This window comes from Meleagris gallopavo, chromosome 1, assembly GCF_905368555.1.
Source record: "Meleagris gallopavo chromosome 1, MGAL_WU_HG_1.1, whole genome shotgun sequence".
NCBI classification, from domain to species: Eukaryota; Metazoa; Chordata; class Aves; order Galliformes; family Phasianidae; genus Meleagris; species Meleagris gallopavo.
Window position 1 is genome coordinate 102,303,245 of NC_139404.1, and position 14,389 is coordinate 102,317,633.

At 41.1% G+C, this 14,389-nt stretch overlaps 2 protein-coding genes across 6 annotated transcripts in view; one reads left to right on the top strand and one right to left on the bottom strand.

Annotated features, from left to right (window-relative positions):
* USP16 (ubiquitin specific peptidase 16) overlaps positions 1–2,735 on the top strand; it is a 21,709-nt gene extending 18,974 nt beyond the window's left edge. For all 4 annotated transcript variants that reach the window (XM_085241613.1, XM_010722515.4, XM_085241632.1 and 1 more), the window contains one exon: positions 94–2,735. In XM_085241613.1, coding sequence (XP_085097739.1) covers positions 94–218 — 125 coding nt within the window. In that variant the 3' untranslated portion in view covers positions 219–2,735. The remainder of the gene's footprint in view (positions 1–93) is intronic.
* On the bottom strand, positions 1,673–13,870 carry CCT8 (chaperonin containing TCP1 subunit 8). Of its 2 annotated transcripts, XM_010722497.3 has the most exons (16): positions 13,720–13,870; positions 11,681–11,771; positions 9,969–10,048; positions 8,959–9,108; positions 8,521–8,701; positions 7,818–7,879; positions 6,926–7,063; positions 6,375–6,553; positions 5,440–5,506; positions 5,277–5,364; positions 5,051–5,166; positions 3,932–4,003; positions 3,596–3,760; positions 3,111–3,230; positions 2,559–2,656; positions 1,673–1,914 (listed from the first exon to the last, which is right to left on the bottom strand). In XM_010722497.3, the coding sequence occupies exons 1-15, from the start codon at positions 13,777–13,779 to the stop codon at positions 2,564–2,566; spliced, it is 1,662 nt and encodes a 553-aa protein (XP_010720799.1). In that variant the 5' UTR covers positions 13,780–13,870; the 3' UTR covers positions 1,673–1,914; positions 2,559–2,563. The 2 variants fall into 2 exon arrangements, with proteins under 2 accessions (XP_010720799.1, XP_010720806.1); XM_010722504.2 differs by lacking the exon at positions 2,559–2,656.
* Between the last annotated feature and the right edge of the window lie 519 nt (positions 13,871–14,389).

The window sequence follows — 14,389 nt, forward strand, 5'->3', positions numbered from 1 at the left end:
AACTGTATTTTACAAATTACGTTTTATTGCCAAACAGCAACAGGACTGAGTGCATTAATCCCTACTTTTGCTCTGAAATTCTTACTTTTGTAGCTTTAGAAACTGAACCAATAAAAGGACAGTGGTTCCACATCAGCGATACCCATGTACAAGCTGTGTCTACATCAAAAGTGCTGAGCTCACAAGCCTATCTTCTGTTCTATGAGCGACTGCTGTAACTCATCCAAGATGTCTCCTTGGTCTATAACCACCTTAAGCACCCTAAAAGAAGGCTGGAACAAGCAAATCATATTAACATGTTAGAGCTACTGTATGCAACTGCAAGAGTATACTTTGTGCTTCTTAGACACACTGACACATGGTTAACTTATACTTTTTCCAGTGTTTTCACTACTTATAAATAAAGAACTTTTTTTTTTTTTTTTCAAAATTAGAACCTGATGTTTCTACTGAGTATTCTTACACTGGTACAAACAAGCATCTGCTGCTCTTTCATTTCACAGAGACCAGCTTTAGTATTGAACTACAGTTACCTGTTACTTCTGTATGTATGTGTTCCAGAACTTTCTAGGTGTGTTAGAGCCAACAGATTCTGCATTGGCTGTCTTTGTGTCTTTGGTTTATTTCCAGTGGAGCCCTCAATTTGCAAAGTCTCTCGGAAGTCCCTGGTATGAGCACCTTACTGCAGCATATTGACAAGGCTGTGATCACAGCTCTTAGTGTTAAGCACTTTGGTTCTGGAGGATTAAGAAAGCTTGTCCCCTCCCAGGCTTGGCTTTACACTGGTTCACATAAAGTCCTGGCTCCTTGTGCTGGAACCAGCAGCTGTTTACATTCAGTGCATTTTTCACAACACCCTTCCTAAGAAAATGAGTGCTCTCATGTGTTTGTTACCCTTGAAGTCATCAGCAGTAGCACTTGTGCAGCTGATGAAATCAGTATGCCAATCCTTCCAAAAACTTGCTGAGTTTTTCAGCCATGCCAGCTACCAACTGTAAGGCAAGCTCTGGTATAGCTGCTGTGCAGCAACCTTATTTAGGCATGCAGTAGTTCCAAACTTGATTTAGCTGTCCACTCCCTTCTGGCTGTGAAGTACAGACAAGAGTAATAAAATATTGAAGTGGTTTGAATTTCAAGGGACTTTAGGGCACACAAGTTATTTACTTTCCCCAAGGAAACTTAGCAGAGGACTTCAAATTTTATGTCTGCGTGAAAAATTTCCAGTGATCAGCATATATGTGCTTGATACTTCTCAACAGCTAACCTTCATTTATCTGTAAAGCTACTAGATACGTTTCACCACTGTCTGGCTGACATTTTGAGCATGTAGAGCCTCTGAATGCGAGGATGTAAGAGATGTGTGTATCAACACAAAGCATAGGTACAGACTACAGCATAACCGCTGTATTATTTCAAAACTCAGTTAACTTTTTACACAGAGGGGCAAGGACTGCAATGAAGTGCGAAGAGTATGGACTGTGCTTTCAGTTGTATTCCTTACAGCAGGCTTATGGCCAGTCTCACTCAGCTCCTGTACCAAGCTAAGCTGCAGAGGCAAGGGGGTGGCTCAGCTCTTAGGGGAGGCAAGGCTAGGGCTGCCCCCTGCTTGACACAGCTGGGCCCAGCAGGGAAGAACTGTATTATGATAATCAAATAAAATTAAAGCAAGCAGTTTAGGAGTAGTAAGTTTATTGAAGTGTTCATTCAAAGTTCTGCAACTCTACTGGATACACAGTTCATAACTTAAAGGCAAGAGACCAAAACATCATGACAGGTCCCAAATGGAATATTACAAAACTCACATAATCATGTAATTAAGTAGTACAGTTAAATTGTTCAATCATTTTGGTCTTCATCCCAGTCTTTTTTTCCTGATGGAGGTTTAGGACCACCAGCTGGTTTTGCCATTATGATCTTGAAGATGACGAGAAAGTAGAAAAAGAGAAGAAAAAAAAAGTTAGACTCGCTTTTCTCCCACCTCTAATTTATATCCTTATGATGCTGACTGAAAACATTTCTTAGGTTATGCAGTTTCCTTGCTTTGAACTTAAACTCGCAATCACTATTATCCATCTTACTGAAACACATCTTTTTTCTTGAAAATGGCAGAAGCTGAGCCCTCACATACAAAGTGCTTTTACCTTACTTACGCATGCAAAATAAGTTAGTCTAATAAAGCATGAGTGCTTAAATAAACTAAGCGGTGACTGCTTTACAGGTCGCCCTCCACACAAAGCAAAATTATCAGAGCTACTGAACTCCAGCCTAGATACACCCTTTAAAGCACAAGTCCCACTAGCAATGCTTTGTTAGAGGCTTATTTTCTGCACTTGTTCCACTGGCAGGTAAAACTAGAACGGTACTCGTCATCTCTTCAATGAAAGTTTAGTTTGAAGAGTAAGGCTCGTTCACTGTGGCACAAATGAGATGGAAATAAGAAGTCAGCACACATAAGACAGGAGTGTTACATGCCCTCAAGAAAAAAGCAGATCTGTCATGTGATTGTCAGTATGTTCACACATGCTTTAACACACTGATGCTTCTCTGACAGAGCTTACTGATACTACTTGTCAGGCTCATCTCTCCAGTCATCCTTATCCCAGTGTCCTTGTTGCTTAGGGACTTTTGGACCGCCTGCTGTTTTTGCCATAATAATCTACAGAAATTTTACATGCAAATACATTTTTGCTAGAATTCCACACAAGAAATAAACTTTTTTTTTTTTTTTTTTTTTTAACCATTAATATTATAAACATTTTCCTGAAGTGAGATTTTAATGTAAGAATAGTATATGGGAAAAGGTTTCTTGTGATAATCCTTGTTCCTATAGAAGGTTCCCTTCTGGGCATAAGTATCAATTGCTAAATGTTAAAGGAACATGAAACAGCAATATTTGGTAGCTGAAACATCTCCACTCATATTCCAAAATATGAGCTCCTGAAGAAACCAATTCCTCATTTTTTCAAAGTAAGTTTAAACAAACCAAGTTTTCCAGCATCAGATCTATGTGCCTTGTAATCCCACAACACTCTCACACTTTGTATTAGTGTTCTGAACACTGAGTTAAAGCAGAGGTTTCAGTTTAGCACCCAAAGCATTTTTAAGCTTACCTGATCGACTCGTAGGACAGTTACTGCTGCGTTTGTGGCCAGCTTGATACCCCAGGATTTTCCCAGGTATGTGTCTAGTATGCCAGCTTCTAACATATCCTTCACAGCAGCAGCTTCAGCCTTTCAAATAGGAGGAAAATCTTTTAAGTTTTTACAGGCTTCTACCTAGTAAGTTATTAAGTTTTCAAGGTTACCATTTTCTTATCTCTTCAGAAAAATCTTCATTTCTATTCCATTACAGGAAGATAAAGTAATCACTAAAGATTTATTGTATCTATCATGTTAGTTCAGTATCTCGCTTTACTTCCTACAGGTGGTACCCAGTTTAATAGCCTGATGAATAAAAAAACCCATTAATTGTAGAATGTGCAACACCAAGCTTCAAAGATTTCAGTTCATTTATAAATATGCAGTACTACTGATGGAAGTACTTTTAAATATAACCTTGTATTGCTGAGCAGTGAGTAATGTGAGAAACTACTTACCTCAATATCAAATCCAACGTTTTTGTTGCCTTCCTGATGCACAGCATAAAGTTTGGATATGACTTCATTTGCCTTTACTCCAGAATTTTCTGCCAATGCTCGAGGAATGGCTTCAAATGCTTCAGCAAACTTCTTGATGGCATATTGGTCAAGCCCAGGACAAGTCTAAAGTGAACACCACGCAGGCATTTTCAACAACAGTAATATAAGGAAGGTACTTACTTCCTTTACATTTTTCTACTGATTTACATGTAGGTACATGTATATATGTATTTTTTGTTTAATAGCATGTATATATATAAGAAAGAAAAAAAATTAACAAAAGAACAGCTGTACCTCTCCATAAGATGTGATTTGCTTGGCTAATTCAATCTCTGTTGCACCACCTCCAGGAACAAGACGTTTGTCCTGTGAACAGACCATACCAAAACAGAAAGCATCACATTCATTTCTTAGCTTCCAGAATTTTATTTTTTAGAACACTTGTATCAAGAGACATTTACCAGAATTTAATCATTCCTTCCAAATATCTTTCAAGAAAAATAATAGTGCAGTTTTTTTGTTCTCTTCATAGAAGTCATTTCAATTACTCATAAGCTGAGGGTTGAATTCCTGGGTGTTTTTTTTTCCTCACTTTTTCTATTAAGTATTTGGTAAACAATAAGCACAAAACAAATCCTTTAAAACTAAGCTCAATACATCAAGAGGTATCACAATAGTTTTGTTTTTTGTTTGAAGGAAAAAAAAAACCAAGAATTTAAAAAACCTTCTGGTAAACCAGCATTCACTCAAGAACTCCCAATCTTCTAAACAGAAAAGTTATCAACATAAACCATAACTACAGACAGCCATAAATGTACAGTTTATGGGTGTTCCCATACTCAGTATGTATGAATGCAGGACTGTAAGTGTCTAGATTTTTACTCTTTTTGCATGCTATCTTCCAAGTAAATTTTCAAACATTTCTTTTCTCCTTCAAAAGGAAATTTACTCCACAAAAACTGATCACAAAAAAAGCACTGAAGAAGTAAGTTATAAGTAAGTTATAAAATGTAATGGTATGTGGGGAAAGCGTATCTTATGACCCATGAATGAGAAAATTACTTTGCAACCCCCCACTTTTCAGAGACAAGAAAAGCCATCTGGCTTTTGTCCTCTCTGGTTTTCAAGGAGAGTTAAAAGGGGTACACATAAAGAGGTCAAAGAGCATCTTCAAGGACTGAAGAAGCGAATTCAGTACAAATAGTGCTTTTAAATACATCATATTCATGAGAACACTGGCAGCAGTCTTCTCTACACAGCGTTTTCAACCTATCAAAAACACTCCTGAATTGACAATGAAAGGGGCAGTTAATGCCTTCGTGACAAACGAGCCCAAAGCAAATTTGAGGCAGGTACCATGCCTCAAATGATCCATAGCTCAGTTTTGGTAACAGAAACATTCTGGGTATTTACCCTCGTGAGCACTTTGAAAGTATTTACGCCATCATCCACTGCTCTCTCGATATCATCCATGAGATTGTCTGTAGATCCACGAATGAGTATAGTAGAAATAGCACCATCCTCCTTTTCTGTTAAGAGAGAGATGCTCATTACTGAACTAACTTGTTAGATGTAAACACACACACGAGTACCATCCTTGTAGAACAACAGCATTACAATTTCTATAGAACATACATACCGTGCTTAAACACAACAACTTGCGTATCTCCAACCTCTGATAAATACACACTATTGCAGTGACCCATTTCTTCTAGAGTAGGGGGGGTCTGGAAAGAAAAACAAAGGTCAGGAGATGACTCAACAACTCTCTCCTACCTGCATCTCATTTGAAAATTCCATACCAGTCTGGGTAGGGCTGTCGCACCAACAGTTTTGCACAGTCTTCTCAGATCCCATTTTGAGTTCAACCTTTCAAAAACAAAAGCAGTCTTGTTATTTATAACCTTCCAGAACAAATGCTAACACAGACGAGCAAATATTCTCCCCTTAACTTTTTGTTAACAGTGACATCCATCAAAATTTACTGCATCAAGTAAAAGAGATTCTATATAATGACTTTTTTAATAGTTTGAGAACAAATACCAAATACATGGAAATTACTGATCTCCTACTGCATAATACTTCAATTGATTTTTTACAACACCCCTGTAATAATCCCCTGTCATGCAAGAAATGACAGTATCATGCTCCATGAAGTTCACTACTTCCAGAAGTTCAGAATTTTGAGACACCATCAATGAAGTTTTCAGCAACTTATCTACGTAAGACATAAAAGGTGCTATCAAGTGATTTGTCTTTATGTTTTGCAGAATGTATTTTAAGCAGATCTAAGATCCAAAGAAGTAGCTGAGAAGTATTAAGAATTAGTTCTTCCATTCATCAACATAACAGTGATGCACAGAGATGCATCTTGTCATTGCTAAGGTTTCACAAGACAACTGACCAGGAAGAACCCTTATGGTAATCATACACATTTGTGGACACATCTGTTTTCTAAATAAAAAAAAAAAAAATCAGTTGATTTGTAAAAGACCTTAGAAGAGAGTAACAGTACCATACCTACACTAATTAGTACCCAGTTAGTTACTACATAGAGGTGAAATACTGTCAAGAAACATAGGCTAGGAAACCACCTGTCTGCATCTCAGGTTTTTACCTACTAGAAAAACTGCCTGCAGTACTCTGCATTGTAAGTAATCTGAGAGGCAAGAGACAATATCCCAAGTGCATTTCATAAATGTGGCAGAGCAAATATCTTACGTCTTCTAGCACTTACCTGACTACCATAAGATTGTATTTGTTGGCATAATGAAGTGCCATGTCTGCCACTTTGCCACCTGTTACAACTACATTTGCACCACTATCAGCAATAGCTTTGACTTGCAAATCCATTAGGTTTTCTTCTCCCTTGCTGAAATTCATCAGCTCTTCAGCATTCTTTATAAGTACAGTGCCCTAGTAAAACACATACACACATCAGTTCAGTGTCAAATGAAAACCCTAACTTTTAGACAAATCACTGTCTGTCTCCCAACCAATCCATAAACCTCAAATGTGCCTATTGAATCACACTGACACTTCCCAGGCTAAATGGGTTAAAATAATAATAAAAACAACCAAGACCCACCCATACCATCCAAAACCTTACATAGCAAAATTAGGCTCAGAAGTTTTCTATGAACTTTTTTAGTCTAATGAACTCAGTCTTAACAAATATATCTTAATCACCAAGTGTCAAAAATATTTATAGATAAGTCTAAAAATAAGAGGCTAAGAGCCACAAATAAGTATATGTAGATACATAATTTATTTTGAGCTTCTACATACCTTAGTTTCAGTTATCATACCATCAAAAGGGCAGGAATACACAGCTATTTTTGCATCTTTGACAGAAGTAACATCTCCTTCAGTTTCCTTTTTAAAAACCATGCCATGTAGCACTGATGAAGCAGAGACACCAGCACCCTGGTAGAAAAGAGATAGAACAGAAGGAAAGTCACATTATTCATCATTTCATTTGCTGTCAGAAAGCTGCACTACACTTTCCAAAAGCAGTCCCTTACATTTACTTGAACCTACCAATCTCCACTGTCACACAAACAGAAGACTTAAGAAAAAAATAATACGGGGAAAATCTGTGCTCCCATTCTATAGAATCTACTGAGGCCTAAAGTCCCACTTAGAAATAAACCTTAAGATTATATCACTGCATTTCTTCCAGTCTGCACCTCAGCCTATCCATGTGAATTCACTGGAGATTCAGATTGGGTATTAGGAAGAATTTCTTCTCAGCAAGAGCAGTGAGGCAGTGGCACAGGCTGCCCAGGGAGGTGGTGCAGTCACCGTCCCTGGAGGTGTTCAGGAGCCGTGTGGATGTGGCACTGAGGGACGTGGGCAGTGGGCGTGGTGGGGAGGGCTGATGGTTGGACTGAGTGATCTTAGAGGTCTTTTCCTACCTTAATGATTCTACGCTTCTACTACAAAGCAGCAGTCCCTGTAGATAATTATCTGATTCAGTGCAAATTTCACAATTTCTATTTCTGAAGTTAGCTACTGAGCAGTAAACAAGGAATGTGGAGACCAATTTCCAAAGCTTATCATGCATGCCACAGCACAACAGAGATTAGAACAGTAGAGGCACTTTCAAAAGTTGAAAGGTCTAAAAATTATGTTCTTTCCTTAAACTTCTTAGCTTACAGTAAATCTATCTTCAACTTACCACAATCTTGCACACTCTGATATTATCAACATTGAAATGACCAGAATCAGGCAGAATAGAAACTGTTTGAAAGGAGAAAAAAAATGTGTTGCTTAATGAATAAAATAAGATCACGATACCTAAAGCTTTCCCTGAAATACTAGAATTCTATGGTTTGAACTGCCTAATTAATTTAAGGCAGTTATATTTCCTGCTTTTTAAATTCTTTTTAAAATGTAGCAGTAATCAGAAAGCAACATTACTTTAACTCAACAGTCTGAATGAGCTCCATTTAGAAACTTATTTTTGAGTGAAACCTGGCCCAGGGTATTTTATAGAAAGCACTTAACCTACATGTTTTACTTTGAAGTCTAAAAGGAGAAATCAACAGCTCAATACAACTACAGTCTTGCTTCCATTGTTCTGTGGCTGAGAGTAGAAACAGCTTATCTGAAGTGTAATGTATTCCCTTGATGTCAAAAGAGACTACAGAAGATGGATAGAAAGGCAGAAGTAGTAAGCAATTTCTACGTTTAGTAGGAAGTACAGGGCTCTTCTGAGCCACCATCTCAATGAAGAGTTCAACATGAGAAACATTATACTAATTTCAGAGGCTACTGTATTTCATTAACTTAACCTAGTAAACTAAACAGGCCGTGAAGAACCACAAGGACACGCACTCCATTTTTCAGATGCACGCACGGATATGTTGTTAGGCACTTACCACAGGCCTGAGCAATAAGCTTTGACAGAAAACTTTCATTGCCATACTGTTTGCTCATTACTGAAGTATGCAACAAAGATGCCACCTCATCAACATCTCTAAGGTTCTTTGCAGAACAGCACACCAGATCTGGAAGAATTTCTAGAGCTTTCTTGCATGCTTTTTCATATCCTTCAATCACCTGTGCAACAACAGCAAATATTTACTACTTTACCTCATTATGCATTCATACTGCCTATGTTTCCTTCCAAAAGTCCACTAAAACATGCAGATGAAAAAGTTTGCCAGGGAAACGAGAATCACAAGCAGCAATCAATACACTTCTAACTAAAACTTGATTCAGATGAAGTGTGCTATTCACAGCACTATGACTCGAGAACACTGACCAGCTGCAATCTGAACTCAGGATACATGAACTGTCTTAACAATGGAACTTGCCTCTGAGACTGATAATCCCATCCTCAGAAGGTCTTCTGCTAACTCCAGAAGGACTCCAGCAAAAACAAGAACAAAGTTAGTTCCATCTCCAACTTCTTGTTCTTGCATGTGGGAAGCCATCACAAGCATTTTTGCAGCAGGATGCTGGACCTTTAAAAGAAGGTGCACATCACTGTCACTAACACCAGTAACTATACTGGTTTGAAGAAACTATTCTTACAGTTGACAAAGTTGACAAAGTTTCTTGCTAATTATTCTAGAATTTCTGTCTAAGTAGAACTCAGTGAAGTATCATTTCTATCACACATTTGATAACAAAAGAAAAAAGTCATGTCAGCCTTTCCACAATTTTTTCTTTTGTTTACTTAGGAGTAGGTGCTGTTGTATCTCCAGCTTCATACATCCAATTATCACGTTCTAAGCAAACAGAAGAAGATGGCAACCACCAACACCACGAGATTAACACAGTGGCTATTTCATTCAGAGTATTCCAGACACCGTATTGCCTAAGCATACTCTTCTCTAAATATACAATGGTTTGGAAGGAAAAGAAGTAGTCATTTACTAAGCATCTTCTGCAACTGCTTGATGCTGCTTTATGGAAAAGTTTATCTCATGCTGGATATACCTATTTACTTAAATCCAATGACAAACGTAAACACAAAATGGCATACATAATCTGGGAGGGTGACATAAAATTCCTATTAGAGCTCTTAGAGCTCAGAACCAGTGACCCATGCTAACAGGAACACTGGGTTACAACCACTGACACAAAGCTGTACTGAAGAGGTTCCGACTGAACATCAGGAGGAAATTTACCACGAGGGTCACACAATGCAATAGGCTTCCTGCACGGGTGGTCAATGCCCCATGGCTTTTGGTGTTCAAGACTCATTTGGATAACGTCCCCAACAACGTGATCTAATTTTTGTGTAGTCCTGAAGCGGTCAAGCAGTCGGATTCTCAGCTCTGAAGGTCTCCTCCCAGTGACCCATTCTAAGAGAACTCACCTCCAACTCTCTCAAGATAGTAGCAGCATCATTTGTAACAAAAAGTTTCTCCAGATGATTGATAACCATTTTGTTCATTCCTAGTGGGGAAAAAAAAAAAAAGTATTCATTAGGCAACTGTTGCATTGTACAGAAATACAGTTTCTGTAGCTTTCCAGTTCACAGAATCACAGAATTGTAGGAGTTGGAAGGGACCTCTAGAGATCATCGAGACCAACCCCCCTGCCAAAGCAGGTTCCCTACACCAGGTCGCACAGGTAGGCGTCCAGGCGAGACTTGAATATCTCCAGAGAAGGAGACTCCACAACCTCCCTGGGCAGCCTGTTCCAGTGCTCCGTCACCCTCACCGTGAAGAAGTTCTTACGCACATTCGTGCGAAACTTCCTGTGCTGCAGCTTATGTCCGTTTCCCCTCGTCCTGTCTCCACGTACCACTGAAAAGAGACTGGCCTCACCGCTATGGCCGCCACACCTCAGATATTTATAAACCTGGATCAGGTCCCCTCTCAGTCGTCTTTTCTCAAGGCTAAACAGACCCAGTTCACTCAGCCTTTCTTCATAGGGGAGATGCTCCAGGCCTTTCACCATCTTTGTGGCCCTCCGCTGGACTCTTTCCAAGAGATCCTTGTCTTTTTTGTACTGGGGAGCCCAGAACTGGACACAGTACTCCAGATGAGGCCTTATCAAGGCAGAGTAGAGGGGGAGGATCACCTCCCTCGACCTGCTGGACACGCTCTTCTTAATGCACCCCAGAATGCCATTGGCCTTTTTGGCCACGAGGGCACACTGCTGGCTCATGGCCAACCTGTCGTCCACCAGGACGCCCAGGTCCCTCTCTGCAGAGCTCCTCTCCAGCAGCTCATCCCCCAGCCTGTATTGGTGCATGCAATTATTCCTCCCTAGGTGTAAGACCCTACACTTGCTTTTGTTGAACCTCATCCGGTTTCTTACTGCCCAGCTCTCCAGCCTGTCCAGGTCTCGCTGAATGGCAGCACAGCCTTCAGGCGTGTCAGCCAATCCTCCCAACTTCGTATCATCAGCAAACTTGCTGAGGGTGGCCACTATCCCCTCATCAAGGTCATTGATGAAGATGTTGAACAAGACCGGACCCAGCACAGACCCCTGGGGGACACCACTGGTTACAGGTCTCCAGCCAGACTCTGCACCACTAACGACCACCCTCTGCGTCGAGAGTTCATCTGACACATTAAAACATGAGCCCTATTTATAACTTCAGATTCTTATGTACTTTTGTGAAATAACACTTGGGAATGCATTACATTATTAAGAACTCATTTCTTCTGAACAAGCAGTTTTCAGAAATATTGGTGCATAATTTAATTAACACTGGAGAACACTGCTGTTGTGGTGTATTTGTCAGAATATTCTAAGGTTACATTAATCATGACTACCAATTTCTGTAGTCATTAATCATGACTACTCTAAGTTCTGTAGGTCTTCCATATAACAATCAGACAGCAAAGAGAACAAAGTAACTGCAGCATAACGGGCACAAAAACCCCAGCGATAAGGCAGGTACATACTGCATAACTTAAGAACTAACCAGACACAACAACTGTATCTGGAGTTCTCTACAGCAAGTCCAATGAGTTTTCTCAAGAAAGAATTAACTGCCTCTTCGTCAAGGCAAGATTAGCCTTCAGATACATAATTTTGCTCTAAATAACTACTGCAGCTTCAGGATTTACTTACCATTGGGTCCATAAGCTGTACGGGTGGTTTGAGCAAGTTCTTTGCATGCCTGGATGTTCCTGTAAACAGCTTCCTCTAGTCCTGAGTAATGCTAAAAACAAACAAATAAACTGCTCAGGACTAGTCACTTCTCAAAGAAGCAGTAATAATTCAGCAAGTTCACAAAACTTTCTGACAGAGTTGATACTTCACAAAAAGTTTAAACAAAAAATAATCTTTACCCAAAGACAATGAGACAAGAAATTGCACATGCTCCTACTCAACTCAGCATGACATGATTTTTTAATAGTTTGATATCTAAACTCCTCTAAAAAAAAAAAAAAAAAAATCATAGAATCATTTGAGTTGGAAGGAAACTTTAAAGGCCACCTGATCCAACTCCCTTGCAATAAGCAGGGACACACACAGTTCCATCAGGTGCTCAGAGCCCCATCCAGCCTGACTTTGAACATTTCCAGGGATGGAGTATCCACCACCTCTCTTGGCAACCTGTTGCAGTGCTTCACCACCCTTACAGTAAAAAAAGCTTCTTCATTACATCCAATCTAAATCTCTCCTCTTTTAGTTCAAAACCATTTCCAGTCTCCTCTTTTCTTATAGCCCTTCTTTATATGCAAAAGGCTACTAAATAAAACATTAATGGCATACAAAACGGAGATAGAAAATAACCAAGAGCAGCTTGGATAAAGAAGGGAGAACCAGGGGTATGCAACAAAGGGTTTCGTTTCTTTACACACAACTCTGTACATCACAAAATCATTTAACTCAGTTTCACATTCAAATGAATGGCTTAAAAAATTTAAGAGTAGACAGTCTGCACATTTATTTAATTCAGTGACTTAATTTAACACATTGGAGTGCGTATGCCCATGTACCAAGTGACATGGTTTAGTCCTGAGACTCAGGTCAGGTTGACGGTTGGTCTGCATGATCTTCAATGTTTTTTCCAGTCTAAATGTTTTTATGATTCAGAAAATATTGGTGTTTGAGAAGCTGATCAGCCTGGCTTCAGTTTGGAAGAAGGAATCTCCTGAAAGGGCCTTATTTGTAAACCAGGTAAGCCATAGTCTATGCCTCCCAGGAGGAGAGTCATAGAATGGTTTCGTTGGAAGGGACCTTTAGGATCACCTAGTTCCAACGCCCTGCTGTAGGCAGGGATACCTCCCTCTGGACCAGGTTGCTCAAAGCCCCATCCAGCCTGGCCTTGCATGCCTCCAGGGAGGGAACATCCACCACCTCTCTGTGCAACCAACATCTGTTCCAGTGTCTCACTACCCTCACAGTAAAGAATTTCTTCCTAACATCTAGTCTAAACCTACCCTCTTCCAGTTTAAATATCATTTCCACTCATCCTGTCACTAGACGACCTTATAAATAGCCCTCCCCAGCTTTCCTGCATGCTCCCTTCAGGTACTGGAAGGCCACTATACGCATACAGCTCCCTAAGAATCACTCTTTAAGTGCAAAGCAAGCAGCTCAGAAGGCACCCTCCTCACTCGGTAGAACACAGCTCTCCCTGTGCCTTTTTTTCTTTTACAGCACCAGCAACTACGGCATTCTGCTCTCTCCCACCCCTGAAAGAAGCCATTCCTTGTCTCCAAAGAAACCTCCGGAAAAAAAAATAAATAAATGAAAAAAAAAAATAAAAAAAAATAGGACTGAGCTGCTCAGCTTCGCTATCCGTTCTATTCAGTAGCAGCAAGCAAAGCTCCCCTCCTTTTTTCCACCTACAAGAAAAATAAGCTGCTTCCTTTCTATCCCATCTTTCAGTAGCACTGACTATCTCCGACTGCAGAGCCTTCTAGAAGGCCGTCCCAGCACGCAGCCCCACAGGGCCAGGCCGCCCTCCCGGCGCCCACAGTCCGAGCGGAGCAGCCGGGAGCCCAGGCCGCGCCGGGCCGCGTGGAGCCGCCGGGCCTTCCAGAAACTTCCCCGCCCGCCACGCCGAAACGTCCCGCAGCCCGCTCGCAGCGGGAGGGGGGAAGGGAGGAAGGAGACCGGGAGGCGCGCGCGCGCGAGCTGCCCGGTGCCCCTCTCACCTTCGCTCCCTCTTTGAGCATCTGGGCGAAGCCCGGGGCCTTAGGGACGTGCAGCGCCATGGCTCCGCTCCGCTCGCGCCGCGCCTCAGGATGCTGGGATTGGCAGCGCGCATGCGCGGTGAGCGAGGCGGAGCCGCAGGCACAGCCAGTCGCTGCCGGGGAACTCGAGCGCGCGCTCCCGCTTCTCCTCAGCTCGGCGAGGGGCGGCGCTCGGGCTGCGGCCTCGGAATGGAGAAGATCTTTAATATATCGAGTCCAACCAGCTACGTAACTGCCAAAGCAGCTGTTAAACCGTGTCTCTAAGCGCTATAGCCCACACCTGCAGGGATGGGGACTCTACTGCTTCCTTGGGCAGCCTGTTCTCGCGTCATTCCCATGAAGAAATTTTTCCTGATGTCCAATCTAAACCTTCCCTTGTGCAACTTGAGGCCATTTCCTCGCTTGTCCTTTGTCAACAACACCGTCCTCCTTGCTGCAACCTCCTTTCAGGTGGCTTTGGAGAGCTATGAAGTCTCCCCTCAGCCTTTTACTCTCCAGACAAAACAGCTCCAGTTCCCTCAGCTGTTCCTTGTAACTGGTTTTCTGCACCATCTTCATTTATCTTCTCTGCACACAGCTGAACAACTCGACACCCTTTTTGTAGAGAAATGCCCAAAACTAAGCACAGCAC

Excerpts from the sequence above, each read along its gene's own strand:
- CCT8 (XM_010722497.3), bottom strand. The coding sequence starts at position 13,779 with ATGGCGCTGCACGTCCCTAAGGCCCCGGGCTTCGCCCAGATGCTCAAA. Across the intron at positions 10,049-11,680 it reads TACAGCTTATGGACCCAATG|GAATGAACAAAATGGTTATC; the intron begins GTAAGTAAATCC and ends TTTCCCCACTAG. Across the intron at positions 9,109-9,968 it reads CTATCTTGAGAGAGTTGGAG|GTCCAGCATCCTGCTGCAAA; the intron begins GTGAGTTCTCTT and ends CTTCTTTTAAAG.